Here is a 25,243-nt window from a genome sequence, read left to right as displayed (position 1 = left end):
TGACTTTTCTTGTGGAACATTAACGGGCTGACATGTGAGTAGGAATGCTGACTATCAGGTTTAGTAGACTGATGGTTAGCATCTGTATTGGTTAAAGGGCACTGGCCAACAATCCTGCCCAACTTTCCCTTCAGGTGCCATTACCTGATGTGCTCTCTTCTCCCCCTCAGATGCCTGCAGACTCCGCTCTAACGTGGCCACCTGTTCAGCCAGGGCCTTCTTCTCTCTCTCTGCACATCTTATGGTCTCTTCTTGCAGCATGAGCGCGGTTTGAGTATTGTTCAGCCTTCCATCTAATCCACGCTTCCCTTCAAAAACAATATATAGAAATTTAAAAACTGTATGTTCAGATCTAATGTGTCAGAATGCAGGTCTCATTTTAGGCCACAGCCCGTTCACAGAGGCCCTGTGAGGCTTGTTATCGTAATCTGTAATCTGGCAGTAAGGATGTTAGGTGCTGGGGGGAGGGGGAAGAAAAAACATATATTTTTACATGCTTTGCACCCAGTATCAGCATCAAGCACTTCCAGGTCAGATACAGCTTAGAATAGATGGAGGGCACTGCACTCTGCACTGCTCTTTTTACACTGTTCCAACTGCCCCCAAATTAGGTACAGCAAGGATTAGGTGAAGAGTAAAGATCTAACTGCCCCAAAGGCATTAATTAACTTACATCTCACAAGAACAACCCCGAGTGCATCTGCATGATATTTTCATTCTCCACACCAACCATTCTTATATCCTCTGTGCTAATTTAGTAACGATCAGTTACTGAGGACATTTTTGTCATTTGGATCCAATATCCACTGGGCACTGACTTCAGACTGCTCCAAAATCACTTTACAAAGAACTTCACAGTCACTGGAGACTTTTATCCCGTTACTCTGAGCCTTATTTGAACCCAGCTCCTAGATGTAAAAGGAGAATATGCTGACCTAGTACATCGCCCTAGAGTGACTACTTCCAGTTCCAGCAAGTTTTTTTGAAGCTTTGGTGTTCTCGGCCCGGTACGGATCGGTTCACTTTTATGCACAGGTGTGAAACTAAAACAGGTAGATGCTGCGTTCTCCAGGGGATGCACTCATTGGAACCATTAAGAACTTTAAAGGGTACACTTGAAGAGCAGACCAATTAATACGACAGAGTAAAGTATGAGAGAAACTTATTCAAGGGTGAGCTTGGGCAATGAATGTAAACATGTTGATCAGTTGTGGGAGGTATCATAGCTGAGACACTCACACACCCACACCCATATGCAATCAGTGTTGAGTTTCCCTTCCATAGGTCAAGCAGTCTGAGGCCAACTGTTATGTCCTCCACTGCCACTCCAATTGAGATCAAGCTTATTTAGCACAGACCAAGAATCCAATTCGGGTTTTTCCTGGCCTATTTAGTTCAGTACATGGGACAATATTTCCATCCACCAGAGGTCCCTACCCATCATATTCTCAATAAGGATATATTTTACATCTTGATTTCCAATTTAAGGATCTCTACTCCCCGACCGACAGCAGCAGGAAACACAACTCGCATGACCGATGAGGGTCAAGAGTGTCATGAAGAGGATATGATTCCAATCTTTCAATTAGCCAACTGCACCGCAGAAGGAATTGGTTGAGGTTAAATCTGCAGAGGGCCTGTGCATAAGATGCAGGCCTCGGTTCTTGTCTTGTTAATCTGAACCTGCCAATCCACACACTGTCCACAGCTGTGTGTGTCCACTGCTCAAATTGAGAGAAATATATAATCACAGAATCTCCTCTGCTCCTTTCCTGAAATTCAGCCAGCAAACCTCATGTCTCTGGAGGCTGGAGGTATTTGGTAGCACTCTGTTTCACTCCATTTACTCACTGTCTCAAAGCTAGAGGTCCATGCTTCCTGGGCAAGCAAGTATCTAAATACTCCAATAAAATAGTCTGGCTCAGTTTAGGGTTCAGGGTCAGACTGAACAGGACCTCTGAGTTATGGCCAGTATTCTTGTTCCGCAGAGAGTGTTCGTTTCAATGGGATGACTCTGTTATGGGGCAATTTTCCTTGGGTTTAATGCCCCAATAACACCTGAAAATGGGTACTTATGCACAGGACAATTGCTAATTCCTAGCCCCCCCTCCCCCCCCTTCCCCCTCCTCCCACCCCCACTTTCCACCCCCCCCTCCTCCATTCTATACCTGAATAGCACTGCCTCAGAATTTCCTATTGTAAACAATTTTACAACACCAAGTTATAGTCCAGCAATTTTATTTTAAATTCACAAGCTTTCGGAGGCTTCCTCCTTCGTCAGGTGAACGATGTGAAATCGTTCACCTGACGATTTCACATCGTTCACCTGACGAAGGAGGAAGCCTCCGAAAGCTTGTGAATTTAAAATAAAATTGCTGGACTATAACTTGGTGTTGTAAAATTGTTTACAATTGTCAACCCCAGTCCATCACCGGCATCTCCACATCAGAATTTCCTGTGCGGCTTTTCAGGTGGTTACACCTGACGACACCTGAAGAAGGCGGAGCAATGTAAATCACATGCAAATCAATGTGAGAGAACTCTGAACTCAGATTTCCTGTTCTAGTGCAAGGGTGAGGGGGAAGTTCAGGGGCAAACTGCTCCCAAAAATACCTGCGACCACTGATTTCAGAGCTGCTATTTAGGGTCTATCTATCTTAAGAAGTAGGCCGGCATCATCAAGAAAGGTTTTTTAAAAGATTTTGGCATTTTGAGTTAAAAATGGTTTTACAAAGGTCATTGACCTGAAACGATAACTCTTGTTTCTCTCTCCACAGATGCTGACTGACTTGCTGAGTGTTTCCAGCATTTTCTGTTTTTTATTTCAGATTTCCAGCATCCGCAGTATTTTGCTTTTGTTTTATCGCTTCAGTACTTGTTGCAGAATGTATTTATATTTAGTAATGGAGGCCGTGTTCAGGACTGTGCCACATCCCCTTTGAAATCAACTTATTTAGAGGCAGGCGATGAGAAACAACCACAAGCCTCTTTGATCACTGCTAATGGTATTCGCTTGGGCCTCTCCTGAGCCACTAGCAACTGTTTCTCTACCACAGGGTAGGAATTCCTCTCCCCCACCCCTCTCCCTGACAGTGCACCCGCCCATGACACCTGGAATAAAATGAAATGCCTCACTGTCCAACTAGCACCTCGCTGCTATTATTCATACCTACGCTTGTTTTCTCTGTTCCTCCAACCTACTGCTTGGCACCACAGTGCTGCCCTCTTACTAACTCCCTCCGAGGCAGACTGCAGAGTTGCCCAGATGGCTGCTTGTGGTGCACTGGCACAGCAACTCGAACTCATTCACAAGGAACGGACCCTTTAAGTTACCACAAAGACCACCAAGATGCAAATCATAGCTTCTGGCACACGGAAATTAAATTAAAACCTTACCCCAAGTCATCGGAAGCTGGCACTATAAAAATCCTGCCCCCATTATCTTTAAAAAGTGAAGATCTGCCATGGGGCTTTTACTGTACTTGCCCCTTCAATGGTTCTGCTTCCTTTTAAGGCCCAAATTGCTCCCGATCTTTCTGTCCTCACTGGCCTAGTGCCCAAAAAAGCAGCTCTACCAGACCCCGAAGTATTCCCTCTTCATTATAACAAGGGCCGGAGGCAAATCCCAGCACTCCATTACTTCCCTGGACGCAGTGCGTGCTGCCCCTGGACAGAGCCCGTCCATGAAAATCAGCCCTCTACTTTCTCAGGGGTCCTTCACTTCAGCACAGGCATCTTAAAATATATCAGCAAATCAACGATTCTGTGATAAGGAGAAGATAAAATACACTGGGTAAAAGAGAACAATTAATTCCTGCCTGGCACTAACTAGTTCATATATGTCTCAGTGCGCATTTAAACACTCAACAAATTGATTCACTCCCATATGGTACTGAACGATTCATGCATGCCTCAATATCAGCTCCTGTACATGTTCTGTGTACAGCAGGTAAAAGGGGACGAGCTTGTGCATGTCTCAGTGTAACCTCTTCTACATGTAATACTGTGAACTGTGTATGCTGCAAGACGGAGAAAGAGAAGTTTCAGTGCAGGGAAGCTGTGCTGCTGGTGGCCTCCATCTATCTGTCCCAGATGATCAGGGGAACCCTAAAACCAGCACACTGTTCCTGTACAAGTAGCAAGCAATATCATATCACACACATGTGATATGCACGTGGTGTCAGCTTGCATGTAATCTGTTCTCTGCACTACGCCTTTCAAAGGCACCCTGGGACTAAATACACAAATACATCTGAGGAATGTGAGTGAGGCTGCTCTCACTGAACTCCTCCTGGCGATGAGGTTTGTGTCTGTCCCTGAAGATGAGATATCTATTAAACAGATTATGCTCCCCTTCCCATATTCTTGGGCACCCCACACCACCGAGAATCCAAGGCTGATCAGGCAACACCTCGCAGGTCTCTGTAAATACCTCTCTGAAACCAGCTGCTAGAACGTGCACAGACAGTTGTCTGTGTGACTCTCCCTCTGAATTTCTCTGCATCGCTTTGGTTAGCACTTGCCCTCTGTGCGCCATCCTTCACACAAAGGCATAGCTGAGAGCGGGAGCTCAACATGTGGGAAGGATCATGAGCACAACCCCGGACTGCATCACTCTGCGACAAAATGCGCCTGGGCTCCAACGCACACAGTGGCACCCTCCAGCCGATAAGTTACCATCTACAGTTCGCACATCGCGTGACTGACCTTCCTCTGCCTCAGCGAGGGATTTCTGGAGCTGCTGAGTGCGAGCGCTGGTCCGGTCCCGGTCTGCTTCCATCTCCGCCAGCTGCCGTGCCAGGTTCGCCAGCTGAATGTGAGCCTCGTCCTAAAGAGGGAAGAAAATGACCAGCTCTTAAAATCTCCTCCTGACTGGATGTGAATGCTGGCGTGGGGCATACAGTCTGACCACGTGCACTGGCACAAGCTGGGCAGAACCATAACAAACCCCTACTTTTTGTCATTCAGCAGGCACTGTGCCAAAGCAGTGGGCCAGCTTCAGTGAAGTACCATGCAAGGGAGGTGTCAGAATTCTGCCTCTTTAGGCCGGATGGGATTTTACCTAATATTTGCATAGTGCAACCAATTTTTTTTTTGGGGCGTAAACTTTGTTTCAATCTCAGCTTGGCTTAGTTCAGCACTCTCGCCTCAAAGTCAGAAGGTTGGAGGTTCCAGCTCCACTGTAGGACTTCAGCACATAATCTAGACTTACACTCCAGTGCAGTTCTGAGGGATTTGCTGCGTTATCAGAGGTGCCATCTTTCTGATGAGGCATTAAAGCAAGGCCCCTGTCTACCTATTCCAGTTTATGTAAAAGATCCAATGGTACTATACAAAGAAGAGCAGGGAGTTCTCCCTGGTGTCCTGGCCAACATTCCTCCCTCAACCAACATCACCGAAAAACAAATTCACTGTTCATTCATGACATTTGCTGTTTTGGGATCTTGCTGTGTTGAAAATCCGCTGCTGCGTTTCAAAAAGTAATTCTTTGGATATTAAGCACTTTTGGATGTCCTGAAGTGCTATACAAGTTCTTTCCTTCTTTCTCATCTCTAAGGGCATTTTTTCTTTTTCTTATTCTCTTTATCCAGAGGCCATTCTGAAGGTATTTTCCATCTCCCCGTGAGGATGTGTCTCTCAGGGTTTTCTTTCCTAGGTTTCTTCTCCCTACACAAACAAGTAACAGATTCACATCTCTGTTACTTGCAGAGCTACCGTTTGCCCAGAGACAGGGTAAATGACAGCAGCTTGCCGAAGGCCCCTTTGATGATTTTCCCCAACCTCTGCAGGGAGACACTTTACTTCCGCTCAGTGCTTGCCAAGTCACTGCAGCTCAAATCGGAACCAACATAATCCCATTTTGCGGTACTCCAAAAATCATCACATCACTCTCCTTCCACATGCTTTCACACAGCTTGCTCATCTACCGCTGAGACTGTGAACACTACCCAACCCACTGCTGATGTTGCTCTGAAGTTGATCAACAGGAGGCATGTCAGCGCTGCCTGGGGTGGGGGTGGGGGGAGGGGGAGGAGATGAGCATTTCTCCTACCAATTGCCCCCTGCTTGATGTGGGGTGGAAACTGACTGACATTCAGCACCTGCCCACAGTGGTCCTGCAGAGGATGGGAAATGTGGCACAGAACATTGGTGGTTTTGAGTATAGGAATCACCAATAGTACATCTGCAGTGTGCTTTCTCAGAACAAAAACCACTGGAACATAAGCGTTCAGTGTTCCCTTCTTCTGCAGTTGGCAAGCTTTTAAAATCCAAGCCCTCTTTATGTAACCATCAATTCTTGATTTATCTCACTTTTTCTCCGACCCTTTTCAACCTGCACCATGGGCCTCTGCCCTTCTCAATAAAAGAAGTACTCAGATCTGATGATGTTGAGGTAGAAGATGAAGACATCTGCCCTTCCCCCTTCTTTCACACTCCAATAATGGCAAAAAGATGGAGTTTTCACTACGTCTTGTGCCTCACCAGCACAAACTAACCTCACATCAGTGAGTGGGGTCCAAAGTATTTTAGAAATAAATTGGGCTGTATTCATAACATCCTAAGAGGAATCTAAACTGACATCTGAGGTTCAAAGATGGAGGAATCAAAAGTGTGGAATGTGATTCTTCAGTTGACACATGACTCTAATCTTGGCCTCTAGACGCATCTTGACTTGGTGCTGTGCTATCAAACAGCCAATCTCTAACCTGGCTGTAGATAACTTGTTGAAGAATACTGCTGAAAATACATTAAACACTGCTTGTGAGCCAGGCAACTGCAAGGTAGGCACGTAAGGGGAGAAACTGCGATCGGCTTTGCTCTCTTTATAAACTATTAATGCACCCAGACCAAAATTCCTCTCCATTTTAATCCAGGTGGGGTAACAGCTGCACTAATTAGTGCTGAGAGGAATTCTTACCTTATCGTTGGTGCAGGCTCTCCAGTGACGAGGTAAAAATGGGGGGATGTTATTCTGCTCTGAAGCCATTTGGATGGAAATTTTTGGTTCGAATTTGAACAACATGATCTGGCGTGAAGCGCAGAAGCAATGTCCATGGAGGATGGGGAGACCAAAGCTATCGCTTTCAGGCACCACCATCGACTTTGTTCTCTTGCCGTTGACTCTCTCCCACTCCCTGGCCACTCGTTCTAACTGAACCAGACCTTGCAGAAATCTTAGCATCCTGTTCGGCCCAAGGTGAGCTTCAAGCCCCTCCCCCAATCCACCACCAAGACCGCTTATTTACACCTCTGCAATATTGCCTGCCTCCTCCTGAATCTCGACAATTAATTATCCCAATACCCTCCTGCACTAGGTCCCACTTGTTCATCAGCTCAATCCTTGCTGACCTACACTCATTTCCTGTCCACAAAAGCAGCAAAATTAAAATTCTCATTTCCAAATCCCTCCAAGGCCTCATCCCACTCTACCACCTCATACAGGCTTACATCTTCTCCTGCGCCCTTCAATCCCCTGATTTTGTCCTTACATACATTCCCTCCCCCACCTCACCTCCCTTCTTCCCACCATTTTTGTCAGTCTTCGGGATCTTATTCTCACTCTTTGGAAATCTCTCTCTAAACCTCTGTCCTCTACACTTCTCCCTCTGCCTTTAAAAACCTTCTCAAAGCCCATCTTTACAACCAAGCCTTCTGTCGACCCTGCTAATCTCTCCCTCTGTACATGGTGACCATTCCCCTATCAATTTCCAATTGTGAATTGTCTTGGGAGGTTTTCTTTGTTAAAGGCATCACGTAGATGCAAGTTGCTGTTATTGGGTTACCTGCAACACTTTCACACAAGTATGGATTCATTTAATCTAAATAAGTAGTGCAATGGGAGAAGTTGAATACAGCACAGATCTCTGAGATACTTGACCCTGTGCTTCTGTGTGTCACGAAGCTCCTGCAGGAAATCTCGCAGGGCACCTTTAACTACTTCGGGATCAATGTCAGCTGTGTACTGTTCACCTCGAACAGGTGACATGGAGCGGTAAGGAGAGCTTGAGCGGCTGCGGTCGGGAGATCCGGTTCGTGGGATTGGGCTGCCCCGTCCATCTGTCGTAGTGGTGAAAGTGTTGTCAAAGCCTGGGGATTGCAAAACAGACGCACTTCAATTAATAGGCTGGAACATAAGAACGTACGAAATTGATGGGCAGGAAAAGACCAGCTGGTCCACCAAGTCTGCCCTACACCATGATGGCCGGTGCATCATGAGTAGACACGCCCTTCCTCCCCACCCCGCTCCCCCAGCCCTGCAGTCATGTAATCCCCTGTGAGAGGCAAAAAAACCCTCTTGTATTAAAGACCACCAAACTGTGAGAACAGAATTATTGTTCTGGGCGATTTTAATTATCCACTTATCGATTGGGAGTGGGTGTAAATGGAAAAAGGGGTATGGAATTCCTAATATGTGTACGGGACTCCTTCCTCAAGCAATATGTTAGTAAGCCTACATGGTTGGAGGAATTGCTAGAGCTGATTATGAATATTGAAATAGATCAGGTAAATGTAGGTGAGCAGTTGGGTGTAGTGACCACAATATGATAAGGTTAATATGATCCAATTAGAAAGGGAAAACGTCAGTTCAAAAACTAGGACACCAGATTGGATTAGGGCAGATTTTAGAAAGATGAGGGGGTAGGGATTGGATAGCACCAACCAGCTGGTGCGAATTGGGCACAGGGAACAATCCCTGCTCCAGAACAGGTAGGCACGAGGCCCAATCGATAATAATCACATGGTTCACACGGACCAAGCAGCAAACACTTCAAGAGTTATTGAATATGTTGAAATATGCATTGCTCGCCGTTCCATACCTTTAGTGGGAGAGAGAGGTCTCCGCGGAGATGGGCTATGGCCAGAAAAGCCTGGGCTCTGCGTGTGTCCGGAACGGCCAATTCCTAGGGTTCTGCGCAGTGTGGAGTGCAAGCTGCCCAACTTGAACTCCATGTCCTTCTTGGCAGTCTCCACCTTGGCCAGTTCTGTTTCTAGACCAATTACACGGCCTTCCATGGCACTGATCTTCAGCGTCAACTCATCTGCTTCCCCTTTGGCATGTTGCAGCTTCATTTCCAGATTGCGGCTGCGGTCTAGGAACTTCTTTTCATTCACACGGCAATCCTCCAGCTGTTCAAGGAGCTCTTTCTCTCGTCCTTGGAACTTACTTTCCACGTCTGCTATCTTCTTCTGGAGGTTGGCAACCTGCAAAGAGCAAACAACACACTGGACTTGTCAGTATCAACAGTATTTCAGACCAGCTGAAACCATCGGGGAGCGAGGCACACTGATCAGAGGCCCTTCAGTTTATCCACATGGTTGTAATAGGTTGATATTGGTCTGGGAGTCTCACTGTTTGCACTGGCGTAACTGGCATGAAAGTAAACCTTTTCACATTCAAACAGCTAAGAAATTAATCAACAAGACAGACCATTGACACTTTGCTATTGACCTTTTGGCAAGGGAGTAAGCCAAGAGTGGAGGAAGTGGCATTGGTTTGTTACTCCTAAAGTAAGCACACCCCTTTCTGTCCCTTATTCTGTTAAGATTATGCGATTGTGTGGACATTTTTCTCTCTTTTCCAGTCACAACAGCAGTTCTGACACAGAGCACTGAAACATAGTGAGGCTGAGTAAAACTGCGGGGCCGATTTTTGGATGGCGGAGCGGGTGCGTTGGGGGCGGGGGGGCTGCTAAAATTGTAGAAATCCAGAGCGGGTTCGGAGCCCGGCTCGAACCCGCTGACCTCCGGGTTCCCCAGTTATGCGTTCGGGTGCGCGCGCACCTCCCGAATGCGCCAGATACCCTGGCAGTTGCCACGATTCCTTCATCCTCCGGGAGTCCAACATCCCGCCCCTCTTCCACCCACCGAACACCTGCAAGGGCTGGCTCCTCGGGGACAAGGGATATCCCCTGCACACGTGGCTCATGACACCTCTGAGTAACCCCACCACTGAGCAACAGGGTCGATATAATGACAGCCACATTGTTACCAGGTCTACAACTGAGCATACTATGGGGCTGCTCACGATGCGCTTCAGGTGTCTTGATCGTTTTTGGGGAGCGCTTCAATACGCACCAGACAGAGTGAGATGCAAGATAGTCGTCTGTTGTGCCTGCACAACATGGCACAACAGAGAGAGGTGCCGCTTGAGGAGGCCCCATCCACATCTGCCATACACATGGAGGAGGAGGATGAGGAGGATGCGGAGGAGGAGGCAGAGGAGCATCCCATGGGCAGAGCTGCGGCTCACCTGGCTGCTCGTCAGGCCAGGGAGTCACTGATATGTGAACGGGTCTCCTAACATCAGACAGTGTGAAGAGTCCAATCCTCACCACCTGGACAGAGCAGCGGCCACACCAGCCCTCCCGCCTCCCCCCCACTCTGCACAAAACGGTCCTGCAACTACACATACACCCACTGGCGAGTGACCCAATGGGTGGCATCAAGTGTGGGTGTTCATGGTGAAACTCATGAAAAGGCTTTATTACAGAAGCCAGTCAAGAATAGCCAAGACGTGGCAGTAGTGGAGACAATAATAACATTTAATGTGTGTTTAACAAAAATCAAATATAAATAAAAAACATGTCCAACTGTCAAACATCCTTGTGTATCCCCTTTGTGCTTACAAAACCTTCACATTTCTCTTCCGACTACTTCTACGTGGTGCATCCCCTGTGGCTGCAGCAGAGGTAGTGGCAGGTTGCTCTTGGTTATGCCCTGACCGATTAGATGCTTTGGGCTGTGCCCTCTGGATTTCGGTGCCCGTAAGGGCCCCTCCAAAGACTGCTCCATCTGCAGCTGTGCAGGTGCAGACTCGGCCACCTGGAGAGGAGGCAGCATTGCTGGTACTGGTTGAGAGGGGGCAACGGGTGAGACGTGGGGGCGCTTTGAGCGTCGTCCGGCCTTCCATGTCCCCTTTCGCCATCATCCCTCTCCTGGGCCAGGCCCACATCACTCCTACCACTCTGCTGGACGACAGTTTGGAGGACATGTGTGAAGCCTTGTAAGGCCAGTGCTAGTGTATCTGCCTGCCTGTTTAAGGCGGCAGAATGTTGTTTATCCTGAGTCCGAAGGGCCCTTGTCAGGGCCTGAATGGACTCATTTGTGAGCCGTGCTTGAAGCTCCATGGAGGCTAGCCTTCCCTCCATCGCAGACATTCCCACACTTACCCGCGACACTATCTCAGAGATGCCCTCACGTCCATGTGACAGTATCTCAGAGATGCCTTCCCTTACCTGCGCCACCATTCCACTCATGCAAGAGTTGGACTCATCCATCCTCTGCGTGATTGTGGAGAGTGCACGTGGCACCTGTTCCAGCACCTCGCAAATGTGCTGCTGCCCCTCGATCATTCTTCTTTTAATGGATGGCCCCCAGGGTTCAGCATCTGTGTCCAGCCAAGCAGGGCCTGGAGAAGAGTGCTGCCACCGATGTAAACTCTCCACAGCTGGCCCTGCCACCAATGTCTGCTCGTGCTCACATGTATGTGGTAACTCACCATGTGCGACCCCAACTAACTGAGGGCAGGGACCCACCGAGGTGCGTGTATCTGCGCTGGCTGATGGCTCGCTCAGATGTGATGGTGCACCCTCAGAGGCCGGCAGGTCCTCTGAGGAATCGCCCTCTGCCATCAAAGCGGTCGCTGAAGGCCCTGTAAGAGAACAGAAGGCAATATTAAGCATGATCACAGATGTTGAGGTGCTAAAGACGGCAAGGCATGTTAACATCAATTGATATTGTGTGTGCTGAATGTTAAAGTTCTATCACCAGACGTTTGTCTGGAGTCAGTCTCAGCGTCCCCAACGGACAGGCATTCGAGGGTGCGGCTCAGCTCCAGCGCCTCTTGCTCCGCATCTGTGAGCAGACCCCCTCCGGTCCTCGTCGTCTCCCGTGCATTCTGGGCTCTCTTCTCCTATAAGGGGAGAAAGTAGAGACAAGTGAGTGAGTGATGGTGACGTGGCCAACCGCTGAATGCATTGGTTTGCTGCGGCTGACCGTGAAAGGGATGCATCAGAGGGTGAGTATGAGACAGAGCCATAACATTGTATGAGGATTGGGTTGAGAGGTAGTGGTGGGGTGAGTAATGAGGAGGTGAGGAAGTGCAGGTAATTTGAGGATGAGCTTTGAGTAGGTGTGAGGAGTGATGTGATAGAGTAGTGTTGGCAGTGCAGAATGAATTGGGGGGTGGGGGCGGTGATGTGGAAGAGGGAATGTAGGAGAATGAGTAAGTGTACTCACTTTGGCTGACCTAGTTAGGTCATTGAAGCACTTCCTGCACTGGATCCAGATGCGGGAGATGTTACTGCTGCTGGTGACCTCTTCTGCCATCTCGAGCCAGGCCTTCTTGGCGGCAGAGGCAGGCCACTTCCTCCTGTCCGCTGGGTAAAAGACATCCCTTCTCCTCCTCACCCTATCCAGTAGCACCTGGAGTGAGGCATCACTGAATCGAGGAGCAGTCTTTCCCCCGGGCTGCTCCATTGTGCTATTTGGGTGTTTCCTCCAGGAGCAGCCATTGGAGGATTGCTCCTTTAAATAGAGCTCATCCAGCTGACAGCCTGTGCTGCAGGTGCACAGTTTGCCCGCTGTGCAGGTTTCCGACGGCAAACCCAGAAGCCACGTTAAGTGGCTCCAATTTACCCGCGATCGCATGGGAACGGATGGATTTTACTGGGTGGGTTACCCACACGCCCAATCGCCCCCCCCCATCCCCGCTGCCATCCCACCTCCCCGCTGCCATCCCACCTCCCCGCTAATATCGGAGCCTGTGTGTCTGCAGAACATATTCTGTAAAAGCTGAGCATGGAATATGTATTATACATGGGAAATACAGCTGCAAGACTGTACTGCCTTCTCCATCACCAGTACATTTATCCCCTTCTCAAAACATCAGCTCCTATGTAGCTACTCACTTTACATCATTATACATGCATGAGCTGACATTGGGACACACATCAGACATGCAGTGCCGAGATGGGAGTGAATTATCCCTTTTACCTGGTGTGTCCCTTACATGTCCAAGAGCTGTCAGTAAGAAGTATACCGGTTGTACAGTGCCAGATCGTAGTATGATACAGTGCAGAAGGAGCCATTTGACCCATCGTGCCTGTGCTGGCTCTTTGAAAGAGCCATCCAATTAGTCCCACTCTCCAGCTTTCCCCATTGCCCTGCAGATTTTTTCCCTTCAAGTAATTATCTAATTCCCTTTTGAAAGCTACTATTGAATCTGCTTCCACCACCCTTTCAGGCAGCGCATTCCAGATCACAACAACTGGATGTGAAAAATGTTGTCCTCATGTCACCTCTGTTTCTTTTGCCAATCACCTTACATGGGAGTGAATCATTTCCTTTTACCCAGTATGACTAGGCTCAATATTCCTCCTTGTCCTCCTCGACTTCTCTTCCATGTTCAACATGGGTGACCACACCATCTTCCTATAATGCCTCTTCTTCATTGTCCAGCTTCATGCCCTCGCACGTTTCCATCCCTACCTATCCGAATTTAGCCAGTGCATCTCCAGCAGTGGCATCTCGTCCCTTCTCAGACTGCCTGTCTAATATTGAGTTTTGAATGAGTCATAACTTCCTCCAGCTTATGATATGAAAGGATGACATCATTCCACATTTGGGTCTTTAGCAACACTGGGGGCAAGAGACACCTGTGCATCACTGGTATTCAGTGTTGCTAGGGCGTGGAGGCATTTAAAAATGAAAAGGCTGGGATTTCCTTAATGTAATTCAAAGCCTCTCCACCAGCTTCAAGCCTCAAGTCAGGCGTGTGATGGAATATACACCATTTGCCTGGATCGGTGCAGCACAACAACATTCAAGAAGCTCAACAGCATCGAGGACAAAGCAGCTTGTACCCCTGCAACAAGACTCAATTTCAACCCCCTCCACCACCAGCACACCGTTGCTGTACAATATACAATCTACTGGATGAACTATGGCAGCTCCCTACCTAACACCATTGTGGGAGCACCATCGCCACAAGAACTTCATTGTTTGAAGGAGGAGGCCCACCACAGCTTCCAAGGCAGCTAGGGATGGGCAATATATGCTGGCCTTGCCAGTGTCGCCTATATCCTGAGAACAAACAATAAAGTAAATCACAGAGCAACTGAACCAAAGGGCATGGCCTGCTCCTGAAGGGGGATAAATTCAAAACTGATCTGCGGAGACAATATTTCAGTGAGCGAGTGGTCAATCTATGGAACAGGCTCCCTAGGGAGACGGTGGAAGCAGTTAGTATTCGTTCATTCAAATGCAAATTAGAGAGATTTCTTTCAGAAAATAACATTTTTGGTTACAATATAGGAGTAATTTGAGACATACCATGTGGTAAGTGCAGCATTATTTGGGAGGAACAGGTGACTTTGGATCAATGGTTCCCAAAGCTCTCCACCACTGGTGTTTTCCTCGCCTTATGTCTGGGTCTTTTGTACTCTAATTGATAGAGATGGTTGGCTTTGATTAGTCAACAACTCCATTTGCGTTGTATTGTGCGACAACCAGGATGATAGAAGGCAAACTAGATGGACCTTGATCTTTTTCCTTCTAGTAATGCCTATGCTCCTATCACAGTATGGACACTGGCCCATGATAAAAACGGGGCAATTTTTTCTTTCAGTATCTTTGGCTCAGTATCTTTACACTATGACTGAGACCCAAAATTAGTTTCCTGAGGTGGTGTCCCATTTGTGCTATTAATGGTGCACGCCCAAATACCAGTGACCCCAGAATTTGGGAGGGGGTCAGGGGAGCAACTATCAGCTCCCAGATCTGCAGAAACTCAGTCCCAATGTGTGAATCTACCGCGTGCCCTCACCGTCTAACACAACACATTGGTTTTACGACACTCTGAGACACCAGTTCACCCAATAGTACAGCTTTTGTCAGTTGGGTTCAGTGGTAGCACTCTCGCCATTGAGTCGAAAGGTATGGATTCAAGTCCCATTCCAGGGCTTGAGCACATAATCTAGCCGACGTTCCAGTGCAGTACTTTTGGAGGTGCCATATTTCAGATGAGTTGTTCAACCAAGGCCCAGTCTGCCTGTTCAGGTGGGTGTAAAGATCCCATGGAACTATTCAAAGGGGAGCAGGGAGTTCTCCTGGTGTCCTGTCCAATATTGCTCCCTCAACCAATACGACCAGAAAACACATTAACTGATCATTGCTGTTTGCAGGACCTTGGGGCACATAATATGGCTGCTGCGTTACCTACATAACAACAGTGACTGCAATTCCAAAATAATTCCTTCTCGATGCAAACAGAAGTTTATCTGTATGTTTTGCAGCTAACTCCTTGCTTCCAGTATTAAATAGTGTGATGTTCATTATTCCCACAGTAGCACAGATGTGGCAACACTTGCAACAACCCAACAAAAGCTGTTATAGTTTTGAATTTTTTCCTTGTCATGTGTTTCCGCTTTATTAGTAATGAATGATCACGCACTGCTCAGTTCTCACCTCCTTGCGAGCTGATTCACGGCCGGCTTCTGCCTCCACAATCTTCTGCTTCAGGGCAAAGGATTCCCGCCTGCTCTCCTCTCCACGCTGTACAGCCAGCGCCACCCGGGACTGTAGCTCCACCATTTCCTTGCTCTTCTTTGCATTCTCACTATCCAGCATCTTCACCTGAGTAAACAGCAGACAGGGCAGCAGTGAGCTGGTGTGGAAGTAGGTTCCCAGGCTTGTAATGCAGTTTCACAAATGTTTTTTAATCCAAGTCTTAGACTGGTCGTTCATATAAAGACATTTGCTTTAAGGTCTGGGTATAAATTGGGACCGAGGTCCTTCCTAGGTTAGCATCGAGTTAACATCACCAGAGTATCTGGGTTCAAATGTTAAGCAGATGTGGACAAAGAAAAGATCATTTGGCCCACCGTACTCACTTGTGCCTCAGATCAAATGCAATGTTCCCCATCATAGATTCTACGCTCTACCCAATCTCCTAAGGGAAAGTTCGGTATAAATTCGCCTTGATCCCCAAAAATAATCAAGCAAAGTTGCAAATTATCCCATGTCTACTATTCAACCCAGTCCTGCTGCCCTCCACAGATACTGCCCCATCCTCTGTCCATCCACTATTAAACCCTGACTGCTGCCCTCCACAGATCATGTCCCCATGCAGTATATGGTCCTTTCAATCTGTACCTATTCCTATAGCTTCCAATCACAGCCCCTGATATTAATTCAGCTAATTTTTAAAGCAAGTGGTGAGAAGTATGAAAGGAAAGGAATAACTGAAGATTGCACATTGGCCTGTTGCATGTTGTAAGCTACCTTTGCATGAAGAGGGTCAAATGAATCTAATCCACATTCCGTCAATAAAACTGACTTAATTTAACAAACCAAAGCAGCATCTCCTGACTGTCTGTTAATTATTGTACCAGTCATTAGATATTTTGGGAGTTTTTTAAAAAAATCTCCTTGAGTTGAGTTGTACTGTCAATGTATATTCTAGGAACTGACAAACCCATATTGGAAGATCGCTGGGGAATCAGTTAAGCATTGACTGCTCTCTTGCAATCCCCCGTCCTCACCTGTCGTCGAAGTTCCTGCAGTTCTCTCCGGGCCTCTAGTCTCGATTTTTCCACTTCCCTGAGGCTTGAGCGCAGCTCGCCTGCCTCATTCTGAACTGCAGTTTTGGCCTCTTCCAGGATGCTGATCTTCTGCTCCTTCTCCTCGTTTGTCCTCTTTAAACTGGGGACATAGTCAGTTCTTATCAGTCAGAAACATAATGGCCCAGATTTTGCTGAAAAAATAACCGTGTCTCAACGACGCATGCTATTATTAATGTGCAAATCGGCCAGCAACTTGTGGTGAGGAAGAGATACCCTCTGAATTGTGAATCGCCACGTCACTGGCCGATTTGTGCCGCTCCGCCATTAGCTTCGCGAAAACAGCATCTCGTCTTTAACCACTCCATGATTTTCATGAAGATTCTGAATTTGCACATTGATTGTCCATTACACTCACCACAGTAAGCTAAGTCTGGTAATTAATTGCACGAGTACCCTTTTAACGATGTGATCATTTTTAATGACTGCCAATCAACCTCTCTTGCCCAGAAAGTGAACGTCTCATTCCATCAGGTTGTGAATTGTTGCTGGAGATTTTAAAAATGTTTTACATTTTTTTCTTACTTTTCCTTTCTCGTCTCTTTTTTTTCTCTCTCTCTTAATCCAATCTTTCTTTCGCTCTCTTTATTTCTCTTTCTGTGCCTGCTTTGACATCGAATTCACCCTCCTTCTCAGTCCTTCTTATGTTTGGGTCACAATTCTTTAATCTGATTGGTTAAGGAGATAGCCTTTTTGTCCTGTTGTTCACCAAGGTCCCAGATGCCCTGTTCCCTCACACTTACCAGCTCGCACTTCCACCAACATTGTGGGCAAAAAATGTTAAAACCTAAATGTGCACAAACAGGTCTAACTAATAGGGCACGCCATAAGATGCCCCGCTCCAGCAAAATCTGGGTTAATAAATACAGAAACAATTAGAGGGAGCAAGCTGGTAGTCTGGATGTTAGGTATGGTGAGGGTACAGTATTGGCTGTGGGTGTAGTTTCGGCAGTCTGTGTTCAGGATGCAGTTATGGGAAGGGTTTGATGCCTGCGGATTTTTGGTACAGTTTTCGCAGCATGTATTGAGAACATAGTTTTGACAGTGTGTGTTGAGGGTACAGTTTTAGCAGTGTATATTTAGGGTACAGTTTTGGCAGTGTATATTTAGGGTACAGTTTTGGAAGTGTATGTTTAGGGTACAGTTTTGGTAGTTTATGTTTAAGGTACAGTTCTGGCAGTGTATGGTTAGGGTACAGTTTTGGCAGTGTATGGTTAGGGTACAGTTTTGGCAGTGTATGGTTAGGGTACAGTTTTGGCAGTGTATGGTTAGGGTACAGTTTTGGTAGTGTATGTTTAGGGTACAGTTTTGGCAGTGTATGGTTAGGGTAAAGTTTTGGCAGCGTGTGTTGAGGGTACAGTTCTGGCAGTGTATGGTTAGGGTATAGTTTTGGCAGTGTGTGTTGAGGGTACAGTTTTGGCAGTGTATGGTTAGGGTACAGTTTTGGCAGTGTATGGTTAGGGTACAGTTTTGGCAGTGTATGGTTAGGGTATAGTTTTGGCAGTGTGTGTTTAGGGTACAGTTTTGGAAGTGTATGTTTAGGGTACAGTTTTGGTAGTTTATGTTTAAGGTACAGTTCTGGCAGTGTATGGTTAGGGTACAGTTTTGGCAGTGTATGGTTAGGGTACAGTTTTGGCAGTGTATGGTTAGGGTACAGTTTTGGCAGTGTATGGTTAGGGTACAGTTTTGGTAGTGTATGTTTAGGGTACAGTTTTGGCAGTGTATGGTTAGGGTAAAGTTTTGGCAGCGTGTGTTGAGGGTACAGTTCTGGCAGTGTATGGTTAGGGTACAGTTTTGACAGTGTATGTTGAGGGTACAGTTTTGGCAGTGTATGGTTAGGGTACAGTTTTGGCAGTGTATGGTTAGGGTACAGTTTTGGCAGTCTATATTTAGGGTACAGTTTTGGCAGTGTATGTTTAGGGTACAGTTTTGGAAGTGTATGTTTAGGGTACAGTTTTAGTACTTTATGTTTAAGGTACAGTTCTGGCAGTGTATGGTTAGGGTACAGTTTTGGCAGTGTATATTTAGGGTACAGTTTTGGCTGCCTTGGGTTTGAGGGCTGTGGACTTTTTGGGATAATTTTGAGTTTGTGGATTTGTGGTGCCAGTTAGGTGCCCAGGAAGAATTGCCGTACCAATAACTTTGGTGAGAAGATATACTTTAGCATTTGATACAAGAATATCGGGCGGTGGGGGATGGGTATTGGTCCTAAGAGGCCATTCCTGACTGCCATTCTGAGGTGCGTAATACCTGATTCTCTCACTCTCTATCTTTTTGATGTTATTCCTCAGCTCCTCATTGGAGTTCTGGATGGCTTCCTTCTCCCGGATTTCATCATTCAGAATGCGCTTGAGCTCCAGGTTCTCTTTCCGATCCACCTCTTGAGCCTCCTCATTCTCTCGGACTTTCCTGTGAGCTTCGATGAGGTCTCGGCGGATTCCATCTCGGGCATCTTCCACCATGCGAAGTTGTGTCTTTAACTCCTCCACCTGTTTAAGAATAACAGTTGGAAGATAATATTCGGCCAATCCACAATCGAAGAGATAGGTTTTAGGAGGCTTTGGAAGGCAAGGAGAGAAGCAAAGAAGGATAGCTTGGAACAGTTCCAGAGAGTAGGACATAATGGCTGGAAGGTTGGGGTCATAGGGCAGAGCTGAGGGAGTAGGTCGCAAACAGTAATCTGGAGCTAGGGTGTACAGCTCAAACAAAGTTGGACAGAACCATGGAGGGATTTCAAAAATGAGGACAGGTATCATGGAAACAAGGTGCTAAAGCATAGGAACCAATGGAATTTCGCAAATGTGGAGGATGATGGTGTGCGGCAGCAGGGGGTTGATGGTGTGTGTGAGGGGTGATGGTCTGTTAGACTTTCTGCAGGATTTCACTTAAGCCAAAGAAGCCTGGATTAGCTGAAGTATATGAAGGATGGAAATACATAGGCGAGAAAGGAAAGCATCAGAGGAATTGATCCACCAAGTGATGAAAGCCTGGATCAGGGTTCCAGCATGGTGGGGAGAGGTAAAGGCAGAAGTGGGCAATGTGCACAAGGTGGAGGAAGGCAGTTTTGGTGATAGACCAGATGTGGGTTTGAAAAGAAAACTTAGGGTTTAACAGAACATTGAGGTTGCACATCAGCGAGTCCAATCTGAGCAAGCAGCAAGGAAGGTTGTTGGAGCTAGTGTCAGAGGCATGTAGATGCTGCTGAGAACTGAATAGGATGGATTCAGCTTTGATGACATTGAGATGTAGTAAGTTTCATCTCATCTTGGACTTGAAGTTTGATAGACAGCAAATAGAATAGCTGCATCCCTGGAGTCATTGGAAGTGATGGAGAGATACAGTGGGGTATTATGTCATATATATGAAAGCCAATCCTGTGCTTACAGATGATATTACCAAGGGGTAGCATGTAGATGTTGAATAGGAAGGACCAAGGTTGGAGCTTGGAGCACATTGGAGATGGCCATGTGGGCATAGGAGCAGAATTTGCCTGGGGAGATGTAGTGGTTGCTCTGGGATAGATAGTGGTGGAACCATGGGATAATGATGCCACAGAGGTGGACCAGGGAAGAGACATTGGAGGAGAATGGACTGGGCAACAATGTTAAAGGTGGCAGGGACAGTGAATCATGGTCTCAGCTGGTGACCTTGATGAGAGTAGAAACTAGATTGGAAGTCTCAAATGGGCTGTGGTGAGTTTTAAGTACCAACAACCTGGCCAGGGCGTTGGAGAGGAACTGCAAAATAAAGACAGTTTGTGCAGACAAGATATCAAGGGTGGACTTTTTTTAAGGAGGGGATGATGATGTTGGATTTGAGAGGTTCCTCAGAATGGGGAGACATTGACAATAATGGCAAGCAAAGGAGTCAAGAAAAGGAAGCTGAATAGTCAGGAGCTGGATTGAAAGTAGGTCAAGGATGCAGATGGCAGACTCCACGGAGGAAAAGAACTTGATGAGGGTTGTGCGGAAGGAGATGGGGAAGAAATTGCAGAGTGCAGGGGGAGAATTTGGCTTGTTTGGGGTTGCAGGAAGATGAGGGCCATATGGAGAGGTCTCTGGAGTTAACGTCTGTGATTATGGATACAAGGAAGTCCATAAGGCCCTCACATCTAGTCTCACAGATGAGGATGGAGGGTGTGGGTGACATAGATCAAAAGAGATAGCTCGTTGTGCAGAGAAGTTTCAGACTTCCTGGAAAAATAGGAAGATTTTCCCACAGAGAAGGAAAAGTAACACTGTGTGAGGGGCTGAGGCCAGATCTGGTGGCGGACAGCCTGGTTAGTTGTACACCACATATGGTCTAGTCGGCAGCCTATGAACTCAAGTCAACCTAGGTGGCTATTGAATTGGGGAGCAGTGGGGGTGCAGATTAGAAACTGTTCAGGATCCAGTAGGGATGAGACCATCAAGAATGAAGGCAAGGCAGCTGCTGAGCAGATCGATGGAGCGGCTGATGTCAATGCAGACAGTGGGCTGGGGACAGGGAGTAAGGAGTTAGAAAGGACAATGGTGAGGGAGTTAAGACCGAGGCAGAAAGAGAGGGTGAAGAGCTTGTGTTGGACAGGTGAATGTGAACTGAGATAAAGATGAAGAAATGATCAAAGATGGCTCTGCTGGTAATTGTGACCTTGGAGTTGTGTGGGTCAGAGAGTTTATGTAGTGGAAGAGGTTAAACAACAGAAAAATACAATGAGGCAAGATGGGGTCAGTTCAGGTTCAAGTTAAAGTCACCAAGAAGAAGGAATTATAGTGCAAAAGCTGAGCATGGAGGGAGGTTATTTTGGCAAGAAAAGCACTGGGGGCCTGGAGGTGAGATAGGTGATAAAGACCTTGAAGGAGAGGTAGCAAAGCTTCAGTATGGCTGTCAACGTGGGTAGTGCCAATGAAATGTTACCCAATATTTCCAGTAAGGTTCAGTTTAAATGTATTTTTTTTCCCTCTTTTCAATTTTTCTTCCTTGCCCCCTTGAAGGCACTCACTTGCTGATGTAAGGGTCCATGGACATCAGCTGCTCTCCAGCATCTCATCCAAAGGGTCATTTTGAAAAGAGGGAAAAAAATACATTTAAACTAAACCTTACTGGAGATATTGGGTAACATTCCACTGGCACTACCCACATTGACAGCCGCACTGAAACTTTGCCTCCTCTCCTTCAAGATCTTTATCATCTATCTCACCTCTGGACCCCCAGTGCTTTCCTTGACGAAATAACCTCCCTCCATACTCAGCTTTTGCACTGTTATATGGGAGTTTAGACAAGGGTTTTGGCAGACTATTCAGTGATGGGGTGGGACACGACAGACTGTTCTTATCCGACAATAACAGCCTTATAATTTCCAGCAGGGGCCACTGCATTTGCAATTAGGAGTTGGATTCCTCCTTCATTTTCTCTCCCTGCAGGGCTGAGGCCAGTTGTTGTGCCTTTAGCACCCTGCACAGCTGAGATATGTAAACTCTGAACAGACCCAACGCCAAATAGGAATAACGCAAATCTCCAGCAAGTCTGAGTGTGGATCTTGGTTTAACATCTTTTCATTTCATTCCTCTGTTAATAGCGTTGAACAGCACAGGGCTGTAAGGTGCCCTCAGATTTGACTGGGAATTACCAGATCGATAATTGGAATAATAAGATCCCAGCATTTGTCCTCAGGACCTGAGAACAAAGTCAAACCTGTGCCATAAACTTTCATTTGAACAAGCTTCCCATTTCCAAACAAGCCTCAAGTTCCCAAGTCAACAAACATACATCCCCTCCATTGTTACAATCGTTTGACAACTCAAAGAGACATTTCTGTAGCAGCTGCAAGCACTTTTCCACATTTATAAAATAAATACTATGTTCTCAGATTATTCCCAGTGTGAAAGGGGCTATAAAAACTTTATTGTTCCCTCTGAGATAAGCAGGGTCTTGGCTGGCGCCAAGCAGATTTGGTTTTGTGGGTGGAAATGGGAATATTTTACTCGAACACTCTTTCATATAATAAACTAATGAAGAGTAAACAAAGGGATTAACTTGAGCACTTAGTCTATAAGGGGACGTACACAAACAAATTTAATCACCAATGAGAAATCAGTCATTTGTGTGGTCCATACATCAGCCTTGGAGGCTGGTGAAACTGCCAACAAAAATAATCGGTCATGGTTTAACGGATTTGTTTTTCTTTTCATTCAGTTCCAACCCTTTTAACCCTTTCACAGGCAGTGGCATCTGCGGAGTCACTTCAAGTGCTCCTGGAAGAGCTGCATGATCTGCAGTTCTGTGCCGTCCTCTTGAATGTTCCTCCAGACCACAAGTGCAACTCTGTACTGTCAACTGCATCTTTGAGAAGTTAGCTTGAAAGAGTGAGGAGGGGATTGGGGGATGTTGTACTTTCAACCTCTGAAGAGCTTAGAGCCTGGACTGGGGTTCGGATCATGGATCCGGATCTACTTGCAGTGGAGGTCAGGTATATTTGGGTAACTTTGAGTGGAGGTGCTCTTCAAAGGGTTTAGAACTTGGCTTGTGGGATCCATGAATGTACCTTAGAAGGAGCATAGTGCCAAGTGCTGGAGGACCTTCAAGACTGTATGTAGGTGTCTGGATTGATGACCTTGAAGAATAGTATCCTGGCTATCCATTGCACCTCCTAGGTAACTGGGGTATGTCAGGCCTGGGGCTTCAGAGGTGGTGCAGATCCCTTGGGCAAAAGTAATCTCTGCATCCCTTTCAAGCTTCACTGATTATTTGGCACTATAAGGTTCAGAGTAGCAGTCAATCACATACTTGTGAAAAGTTTGGCACATCCTTTGCTTTCCAGCTGCATTGTTTTATGCCACTGGAAAAAACTGTTCCACTGACCTTCTTTGTAAAAGAGGGCAGCTCTTAGCTCTCCTGGACAAGGTGCTGGCCTCGCCATAATGGATGCCCATCAGGTTGGAGTGACAGATGGCTCCTGTGCTACGAGTGATTGTGAAAAGGATTCAGCCACAAGGATAGTATTGACTACACAGCCTGAGATCAGCTCTGAAGCCAAAGTCATAAATAAACTACAGCTAGAGTCTTCCAGCTGCTAATCCACTATGAGGGGTTATGTTAAGGCAACTCCAAAGGAGAACTGTTAGGTGCAAGCAGAAGGTTTTTAAAGTGGTATTTGAATTGTATTCCAGCACAATCTGTAACCTCATGGCCCAGCATATTCCTCACTCTGCCATTACCAACAAGCCAGGGGATCAACCCTGGTTCAATGAGGAGTGTAGAAGAGCATGCCAGGAGCAGCACCAGGTGTACCTAAAAATGAGGTGCCAACCTGGTGAAGCTACAACTCAGGACTACATGAATGCTAAACAGCGGAAGCAACATGCTATAGACAGAGCTAAGCGATTCCACAACCAACGGATCAGATCAAAGCTCTTCAGTCCTGCCACATCCAGTCATGAATGGTGGTGGACAATTAAACAACTAACGGGAGGAGCAAGCTCTGTAAACATCCCCATCCTCAATGATGGCAGACTCCAGCACGTGAGTGCAAAAGACAAGGCTGAAACGTTTGCAACTATCTTCAGCCAGACGCGCTGAGTGGATGATCAATCTCGGCCTCCTCCCGATATCCCCACCATCACAGAAGCCAGTCTTCAGCCAATTCGATTCACTCCACGTAATATCAAGAAACGGCTGAGTGCACTGGATACAGCAAAGGCGATGGGCCCCGACTGTAGCGCTGAAGCCTTGTGCTCCAGAACTAGCTGCGCCTCTAGTCAAGCTGTTCCAGTATAGCTACAACACTGGCATCTACATAACAATGTGGAAAATTGCCCAGGTATGTCCTGTCCACAAAAAGCAGGACAAATCCAATCCGGCCAATTACCACCCCATCAGTCTACTCTCAATCATCAGCAAAGCGATGGAAGGTGTCGTCGACAGTGCTATCAAGTGACACTTACTCACCAATAACCTGCTCACCGATGCTCAGTTTGGGTTCCGCCAGGACCACTCGGCTCCAGACCAAATTACAGCCTTGATCCAAACATGGACAAAAGATCTGAATTCCAGAGGTGAGGTTAGAGTGACTGCCCTTGACATCAAGGCAGCATTTGACCGAGTGTGGCACCAAGGAGCCCTAGTTAAATTAAAGTCAATGGGAATCAGGGGGCAAGCTCTCCAGTGGCTGGAGTCATACCTAGCACAAAGGAAGGTGGCAGTGGTTGTTGGAGGCCAATCATCTCAGCCCCAGGACATTGCTGCAGGAGTTCCTCAGGGCAGTGTCCTTGGCTCAACCATCTTCAGCTGCTTCATCAATGACCTTCCCTCCATTGTAAGGTCAGAAATGGGGATGTTCGTTGATGATTGCACAGTGTTCAGTTCCATTCGCAACCCCTCAAATAATGAAGCAGTCTGAGCATGCATGCAGTAAGACCTGGACAACATCCAGGCTTGGGCTCATAAGTGGTAAGTAACATTCGTGCCAGAAAAGTGCCAGGAAATGACCATCTCTAACGAGAGAGAGTCTAACCACCTGCCCTTGACACTCAATGGCATTACCATTGCCGAATCCCCCACCATCAACATCCTGGGGGTCACCATTGACCAGAAACTTAACTGGACCAGTCATATAAATATTGTGGCTACAAGAGCAGGTCAGA

At 46.8% G+C, this 25,243-nt stretch overlaps 1 protein-coding gene across 1 annotated transcript in view; it reads right to left on the bottom strand.

Annotated features, from left to right (window-relative positions):
- The window catches only part of crocc2 (ciliary rootlet coiled-coil, rootletin family member 2), a 274,117-nt gene that overhangs the window by 67,234 nt on the left and 181,640 nt on the right, over positions 1 to 25,243 (bottom strand). The window contains exons 24-30 of the mRNA XM_067994800.1: positions 18,873 to 19,111; positions 16,545 to 16,704; positions 15,469 to 15,636; positions 8,820 to 9,204; positions 7,880 to 8,088; positions 4,708 to 4,828; positions 145 to 308 (exon numbers count right to left, since the gene is read on the bottom strand). Of these exons, the coding sequence (XP_067850901.1) occupies positions 145 to 308; positions 4,708 to 4,828; positions 7,880 to 8,088; positions 8,820 to 9,204; positions 15,469 to 15,636; positions 16,545 to 16,704; positions 18,873 to 19,111 (1,446 nt within the window). The remainder of the gene's footprint in view (positions 1 to 144; positions 309 to 4,707; positions 4,829 to 7,879; positions 8,089 to 8,819; positions 9,205 to 15,468; positions 15,637 to 16,544; positions 16,705 to 18,872; positions 19,112 to 25,243) is intronic.

This window comes from Heptranchias perlo, chromosome 13 (assembly GCF_035084215.1).
Source record: "Heptranchias perlo isolate sHepPer1 chromosome 13, sHepPer1.hap1, whole genome shotgun sequence".
In the NCBI taxonomy this organism is placed as follows: Eukaryota; Metazoa; Chordata; class Chondrichthyes; order Hexanchiformes; family Hexanchidae; genus Heptranchias; species Heptranchias perlo.
Note: the sequence above shows the minus strand (reverse complement) of the source record. Positions and strands in the feature narration are given on the sequence as shown.